Source organism: Mytilus edulis, chromosome 14, assembly GCF_963676685.1.
Source record: "Mytilus edulis chromosome 14, xbMytEdul2.2, whole genome shotgun sequence".
Taxonomy (NCBI): Eukaryota; Metazoa; Mollusca; class Bivalvia; order Mytilida; family Mytilidae; genus Mytilus; species Mytilus edulis.
Window position 1 is genome coordinate 59,175,699 of NC_092357.1, and position 8,265 is coordinate 59,183,963.

Genomic DNA, 8,265 nt, shown 5'->3' on the forward strand with positions numbered 1-8,265 from the left:
AATCATCATTGGGGTATCTTGTTTAAAAAATGTGTCCGGTGACCCGGCCAACCATCCAAGATGGCCGCCATGGCTAAAAATAGAACATAGGGGTAAAATGCAGTTTTGGGCTTATAACTCAAAAACCAAAGCATTTAGAGCAAATCTGACGGGATAAAATTGTGTAACAGGTCAAGATCTATCTGCCTTGAAATTTTCAGATAAATTGGATAACCTGTTGTTGGGTTGCTGCCCCTGAATTAGTAATTTTAAGGAAATTTTGCTGTTTTTGGTTATTATCTTGAATATTGTTACAGATAGAGATAACTTGTAAACAGCAATAATGTTCAGCTAAATAAGATCTAGAAATAAGTCAACATGACCAAAATCGTCAGTTGACCCCTTAAGGAGTTGTTGCCCATTTTATTCAATTTTTAACAATTTTCACTAATTTGGTAAATTTTTGTAAATTTTTACAAAATATTTTTCACTGTATCTAAAGGTCCAAGTTTATTATAGATAGAGAAAATTCTAAGTACCAAGAATGTTCAGTAAAGTAAGATCTACAAACACATCACTATCAGCAAAACACAATTTTGTCATGAATCCATCTGTGTCCTTTGTTTAATATGCACATTGCACATTGTTGGTGACCCTCTGCTGTTGTTTTTTATTTGGTCGGGTTGTTGTCTCTTTGACACATTCCCCATTTCCATTCTCAATTTTACATAGACCAAGGTGAGCGACACAGGCTCTTTAGAGCCTCTAGTTATATATATTTTTTCCAAGCCATATAAGCGCTGGAGGAAAGTACGGGAATCTAATACTAGTATACAACCATGACTAAACGAGTAATAGTTGTGTAAAACATCTATGATGTTGTCGAATTCCCTTTTCATTATTAGTGTTATAAACAGGTGAGACATGAAAGGTTTATAATGTTTCCATTGACAACATACAGTCAACCCTATATAAAAAATACCATGGGACCTGAGAACAACGACCTTATAATATATGAAAGATATCACTTGCATTTCAATTCAAAATAAATATAATGGTATTACTAGAAAGGGACTATGATATTATTACGTAAGTATTTCTATATTGGCCTGAGACGAAGCCATAGGCCAATACAGCTGACCGAGGCCCAATAGACAAGGCCAATACAGAAATACACGTAATAGTATCTTTATTAATCAACTTCAGTGTTACATTTTTTTTTTAATTTCATTTCAAAAGAGATAAATATTTAAGATAGACCGTGCTATGTGGCCCTTATCCAGTTTCTGCTAATGGAAATATATATGTGTTTACAGCGGTTGATATGTTCACAAAACTATTACTTGCATATACCCGTTGCGAAATAAAAATCCCATAACCGTATGTGAAACACGCAATTTACAGGATGTTTACTACTTATGGACTGTGCCAAACTTTAATATCGGATCGCGGTAGTGAATTTACCAATAAGTGTACAGCCGAATTATGTAAATTGCTTGAAGTAACACAGGAGTTCACGCCAGCCTTTGCCCATCATTGCTTAGGATCGTGTGAACGCCAACATCGAACGTTAGCAGAACGTTTAACAACTCATGTTCTAAAAGGAAAATCATGGGAAAACGAACTACATTCCGTTACATTTTCAATGAACTCGTCTGTAAACAACAGCATTGATTTTTCTTCATTTGAAATACTCTATGGGAAAAGCCCAAATTTTCCGCTCATACAATATAATAGCGCATCTTTCAAAGACATACCCGTAGATATGCGTACGTATTTTCAGGAACTCACTTGTAAATTAAATACAATACATGAAATAGTATCCAACATGCTATCGCACCCGGCTTACAAATGGAGGAAAAGGAGAATTTGAAAACTAATAAATTAAAATTATCAATTGGCGACTATGTTTATTTACAACGTGAACCTACTGGTGTAGGAAGAAAATTTCAACCAATTTTTGATGGTCCGTATGTAGTTATTAACATTCCGAGTTCACATCTTATCAAACTCCGCAACCCAACAAGGAAAAGAAAGCTGTCCGATCCCGTACATATAAACAGACTGAAAATAGCACTTATCCGAGCACCCGACCCTGTACATTGTTTTCTCACTACCAAAAAACACATATGAAGGCCGAGTTTTGGTGACGCCTTTTTTACTTTTCTCTTGTTATGTTCTTGTATTTGGAAACAATGATTATGCTGAATATGTCTTTTCAGCATTCTAACTTTACTTTGCCTCAATCAAGATATAAAAAGATTAGACACAATAAAATTGAGAATGGAAATGGGGAATGTGCCAAAGAGACAACAACCGGACCATAGAGCAGACAACAGCAGAAGGTCACCAACAATGCATATTACCACCAAACACAAATCATGTTCGTTTTTTTTTTGTGGCATCACTTTTACTGTTTTCCTGTTATGTACCTGTATACGAGGAGTTGTTGTGGTAATTTGTGGAGGAAGCCGGAGAACCGTCGACCACTTCAGTAGCAAAACTTAAAATCTTTGTTAATTAATAAATGATATAACTTATATGTCATTAAATCTTTCTTCAGGCAGGTCCAATCGTGTCGACCCTTTATATAAACGCATAATTCCATTTTGATGTCTCATTCAGAAAAAAATATGAAAAACAGAGATAACAAAAATATAGAAAATTTAATATAATACAAAACACAGTGATGAAAATAAAGAAAAGTTGGTATAATACAAAAAACGATATATCAAACTACAGCTTCATCCTTTTTCTGATGTTTGTTGCAAGAAAAGATTCGCAAAAATGCCTGAATGTTTGCTGAAACTGAGTTTTTCTTTCCGTCATTATCAATGTTTTCCATGGTTTGGGACTCTTTCTTCTTTTCATCTTTGTTTTTCTTTGCCTCTTTCTTTGTTTTGTTTTTCTCCATAGCCTTTACACCATCTTTATTGCGTGCCTCTTTCATCTCCTGACCCTTATTATTCTCTGTCTCTTTCTTTGTATCATGTTTTTTGTCCTTTTCAACCATAATGGGGGTCTTTTTCTTCTTTTCATCTTTTGCATCTACTTTCATTATCCTCTTCATTTCTGTAAACACAAGTGTTACATTGAAGACCTGTTGGTGACCTTCTGCTGTTGTTTTTTTTTTCAATGGTCGGGTTGTTGTCTCTTTGGCACATTCCCCATTTCCATTCTCAATTTTAATTTTACAAGTGTTAGTATATCATGCATTTAAAAAATCATAATATTAAACTAGGGAAAGTATTAAATGAGACCATTTATTGATTAAAGACCAATAAACAAAAATGTTTTTTTTTCTATTTTTGCATTCAAAATTTAGTTCAGTATTAACTTGGTATCCGCTATTTAATAAAATTGAGAATGGAAATGGGGAATGTGCCAAAGAGACAACAACCCGACCATAGAGCAGACAACAGCAGAAGGTCACCCGGAGGCGTCCTTCAGCTGACCCCTAAACAAATATACTGGTTCAGTGACAATAAACACCATACTAAACTCCAAATTGCACACAAGAAACTAAAAGTTAAAATAATACAAGACTAACAAAGGCCAGAGGCTCCTGACTTGGGACAGGTTTATTTAATCCTGTTTTACTATGCATAAAGTCATGTTTGACAAAGAAAAAGCTGCTATTCAAATATGAAACAGTACAATATATATTGCACTAAAATGAAACTGGCAACGAACTGAAATTTTAACAATTTAATTAGCTTTTGTTGTACTTTTTAAATTTTAAAATTTATTAGTGTGCAATAGAAACAAAAACAGCATGCCAATTTTTAATTCAATAACCGCTTTAGAAACATGCACAATTTTATTAAAATAAGTTTGCATCACTTGCTCCTCGATTTTTTATACACACGGCGACATATAAAAAACCGAGGAGCAAGTGATGCGAACTTATATATTAATTAATAAGATTGAAGCATGCAAAGATGTGATTATATATATATATGATTATATTTCGTATTTACACATATTAAAAGAGGGACGAAAGATATGACAGTCAAACTCATAAATCGAAAACAAACTGACAACGCCATGGCTAAAAATGAAAAAGACAAACAGAAAAACAATAGTACACATGACACAACATAGAAAACTAAAGAATAAACAACACGAACCCCAATAATAAAAAAATTCTAGTTTGTACTATTTTTTGTTCCCCGCAAGAATCATTAGCATGTCCTGACATTTGAAAATATTACTCGTCCTGTCAAAGGCGTCCATATAGAATCGTTTAAGGAAAAAAACCTGGAAGTGTACATTTCAATAAAATGAATACCTTTCTCCAACATCTTTTGAGCTTTTATCTCAATCTTGACAATCTTCTTTCTCCTCTGTTCTTCCTTTTCTCGTTGTACTTTGACATCCTTGTTGTACCTTTTCATAATTTGATCTACCAACTTTAAGTGCAACTGTACAACTTTTTCCTCTTTTTTAGCAATTTTTTCTCTTAATTTCTCGTCTTTCTTAATATTTTTTTTTATCCTCTTTTTGTCCTTTTTTGATTGTTTGCTATTAGCTCCATTCTGTTTAGAATTCTTGACAATATCCTATGAAAATATCACAACATGTATATATAATTGTTAAAATATAGTTGTACAACATGTTACATTTTCACATGTATTGTGTTTTGGGGAAAATATCTATAAACCATATCTCATCAAACCTTAAAAGCATAACAGGAAGTATACCAAACATATTGGACAGTATACAAGATCCCACCAACTATGCATTCTGACTACGCCGAAGAAATAAATTGATTGATTGATAGTTGCTTAACGTCCAGTGGCAAATATGTCATGCATGTTCTGGACGAGAACGAGTTGACAATTAATACAATACTAGGTAGGTCTTGTAAAAGAGGCCATCCGGAATGATGGTCGGAGAAATTTGGATTGCCATTGGAATAGAGGGTATTTGGATAGGGACAGAAATGTTGACGTGTAACAGGCCACCTATGGACCCTCAAACAGTTGTTGTTGTTGCAAGGGTTCTTAACGTGTAGAGAGAATGTCACTTTATTTACACAAGGCATCGGATTTAGCGTCCCCATTCTGATCGGATTTGGCTGTGTACTTGATACATCCCGCACAGCCAAACTGAAGCCCCACTTTGGCAAGCGTTTTTACTGCCGGTCGGAAGAACAATAAGCGGCCATATTTCTTTTCCTCAGTAACCCTTGTGACCCGAAGAAGTAAAAGACACAAATCAATACAAACAATAGAGCACTGTCGCTCGTGGTAAAATATTAAGCAAAAAGTGCAAAACCGTGGACAGATCAGAATAGCTCAAACCCCCAGGACTTATTTCTTAAATGTTGTATTGTACCTGGAAAAGATATCCGGCATTCTTTGGCGATTTTTCTGTTGGTCCTAAAACATCTAAAAATAAAATACCCTCATGAATATAACTATATTGTCATTTTCATTTTTTTTTTTTTTTTTAAACTATAAAAAAAACCTGACAAGATAACATAAGATTTACAGATCCAGCCAATGATGATAAGGATTTTCATTCTCTAACAAAAACACCGAAAACGGCTTAACAATTTTTTATATATACTAACAGAAAATATGCTACTTTTCAGGTAAGAGTAAAAAAAATCAACAAAAAACACGGACATATTAAGGTAAAACTGTTTATGAAGATAAATCAGAATTAAAACTATTAAAATAAAACAAGTGGAAATGGAATTAAGAAATTATGTCATTACCTGCTAATTTCATGTATGCCTCTTTTTGTTCTTCTACATTCATAGATTCCTCTTGTGTTGCACTCGCAGATGCCTCTAGCTGTTCTGGTGCACTCAACGATTCCTCTTCATGTTCTGCTCTAATTAATGCCTCTTGTTGCTCTGCTACACTCATAGGTGCACCTTGACGTTCTGATCTTATAGATGCCATCTGTTGTTCTGCCACGTCTAATGCCTCGTCCAAGTCTTTCAATTCGTCAGATATATCACCAGTGTCGTCTTGAACATTCAACCCATATTCTTCCCTTTCTAATTCTTCTTTTTCGGTTGTGCCATGTTCTTTTAATTTGTCTAAATAGAGCAACACGAGAGTATGATTTTAATTTTCTTGTACATTTAGTGCTGCCAGAGACATATATTAAGGCGAAAGCAGGTACATTTCAAAAATTAATTAGACAACAACCTAACAACTCAAGAAAATTATCTGGAAAATTAACATTTCGTATAAATACAATTTTGACAAGATTTGGTCTACGGTTACGAGAAATATAAGCAGTTCGAAATGATTATAATAGACAATTTTGTATTACATTCAGAAGTGTAAGCAATGACAGGGGTGGGAGATTACTGACATACCTAACTCCTTTATCAGGGCAGATTCCCTATCCTCAGCTATGACAGGGGAGGGAGATAACTGACATACCTAACTCCTTTATCAGGGCAGATTCCCTATCCTCAGTGGTGGGAGATTACTGACATACCTAACTCCTTTATCAGGGCAGAAACCCTATCCTCAGGGGAGGGAGATTACTGACATACCTAACTCCTTTATCAGGGCAGATTCCGTATCCTCAGGGGAGGGAGATTACTGACATACCTAACTCCTTTATCAGGGCAGATTCCTTATCTCAGGGGTGGGAGATTACTGACATACCTAACTCCTTTATCAGGGCAGATTCCCTATCCTCAGGGGTGGGAGATTACTGACATACCTAACTCCTTTATCAGGGCAGAAACCCTATCCTCAGGGGAGGGAGATTACTGACATACCTAACTCCTTTATCAGGGCAGATTCCGTATCCTCAGGGGAGGGAGATTACTGACATACCTAACTCCTTTATCAGGGCAGATTCCCTATCCTCAGGGGAGGGAGATTACTGACATACCTAACTCCTTTATCAGGGCAGATTCCCTATCCTCAGGGGAGGGAGAGTACTGACATACCTAACTCCTTTATCAGGGCAGATTCCCTATCCTCAGGGGAGGGAGAGTACTGACATACCTAACTCCTTTATCAGGGCAGATTCCCTATCCTCAGGGGAGGGAGAGTACTGACATACCTAACTCCTTTATCAGGGCAGATTCCCTATCCTCAGGGGAGGGAGATTACTGACATACTTAACTCCTTTATCAGGGCAGATTCTCTATCCTCAGCTATAACAGGGGAGGGAGATAACTGACATACCTAACTCCTTTATCAGGGCAGATTCCCTATCCTCGGGGGTGGGAGATTACTTACTGACATACCTAACTCCTTTATCAGGGCAGATTCCCTATCCTCAGGGGTGGGAGATTACTTACTGACATACCTAACTCCTTTATCAGAGCAGATTCCCTATCCTCAGCTGCTCTTATGTCTCCTTCTACATTTGCCCACTGTTCGTATGTGAATTCAAATGTCCCAACACAAATGATTGCTTCACTGAACCCAGCTACTACTTTATGTACTTTTTCTTCTTTTTCTGCTGTCCACTCCATACTGAAGTTGTCCTGTTGATTGTTGAGTCAACTGAAAATTAAAAAAAGCATTATGAAATCCGTTTTAACCCCTTCCCGTTACCCCCTTTAAAAATTTGAACAACAAAACAAAGAACTTGAGAAAAATACTTTGAAGTAACTTACCACTCTCCGCTTACGAAGTCTATTTTCTTCAGAAATGCTGCACGAGATCAATTAAGACGTCTAAAAATGTATCCTTGTGCAATTTATCGACGATACATCGACGATAACGTTGTCAGAAGAGATGTTTATGACGTCGATGAATAGGATAGTCACTATAGGGAGCAACCAATATACTTTAAAAGGGGTGGGCTTTTTGTTTGAGTCAGAAAATTGTATTTATTTTTTTAACGCTATCAATTAAATTATTTGCTCAAAATTTAACACTATATAAGGAATGGGGAACATCTGGATTTAGAATACTTTTTTTTGTCCTCTGATTGTGATTGAACAGAAGAATATTTGTTCCATCAATTTGGCAATACATGTAAGAATACCTTTTTTACTATCCCCTTTTTTTCGAAGTAAAATGGTTCCTCACAAGAGCAAAGTTTTTTCGGACTTTCTCAGATTCCTATTTTGTGGTATAAAGATGATACATTTTCATTTCATTTCTGAATTGTTAGTACATAGTTAATTATATATCTCACCTTTTAGAGTCACAAAGGATTCCGTCTGTATATTTGTTTGTCCGTTCGTTATTGTATGAATTTTGTATCCGCATCTGCTACTCAAAAATTACATTTTTCCCCAGCAGATGCGGATATAAAATTTACATACATTTTTTTTTACTAAATACTATT

At 35.6% G+C, this 8,265-nt stretch overlaps 1 protein-coding gene across 1 annotated transcript; it reads right to left on the minus strand.

Moving 5' to 3' along the window:
* Positions 1–2,626: 2,626 nt before the first annotated feature.
* LOC139503047 (nucleolar protein 58-like) lies at positions 2,627–7,715 on the minus strand. Its single transcript, XM_071292721.1, has 6 exons — positions 7,586–7,715; positions 7,273–7,472; positions 5,705–6,034; positions 5,320–5,372; positions 4,271–4,541; positions 2,627–3,051 (listed from the first exon to the last, which is right to left on the minus strand). The coding sequence occupies exons 2-6, from the start codon at positions 7,439–7,441 to the stop codon at positions 2,711–2,713; spliced, it is 1,164 nt and encodes a 387-aa protein (XP_071148822.1). The 5' UTR covers positions 7,442–7,472; positions 7,586–7,715; the 3' UTR covers positions 2,627–2,710.
* Between the last annotated feature and the right edge of the window lie 550 nt (positions 7,716–8,265).

What these genes read in the sequence shown, in the direction of transcription:
- LOC139503047 (XM_071292721.1), bottom strand. Translation starts at nt 7,441, where the DNA reads ATGGAGTGGACAGCAGAAAAAGAAGAAAAAGTACATAAAGTAGTAGCT. An exon ending in ATGCCGGATATCTTTTCCAG is followed by an intron (nt 4,542 to 5,319) that starts GTACAATACAAC and finishes ATATTTTCATAG; the next exon opens with GATATTGTCAAGAATTCTAA. An exon ending in TCAAAAGATGTTGGAGAAAG is followed by an intron (nt 3,052 to 4,270) that starts GTATTCATTTTA and finishes TTGTGTTTACAG; the next exon opens with AAATGAAGAGGATAATGAAA.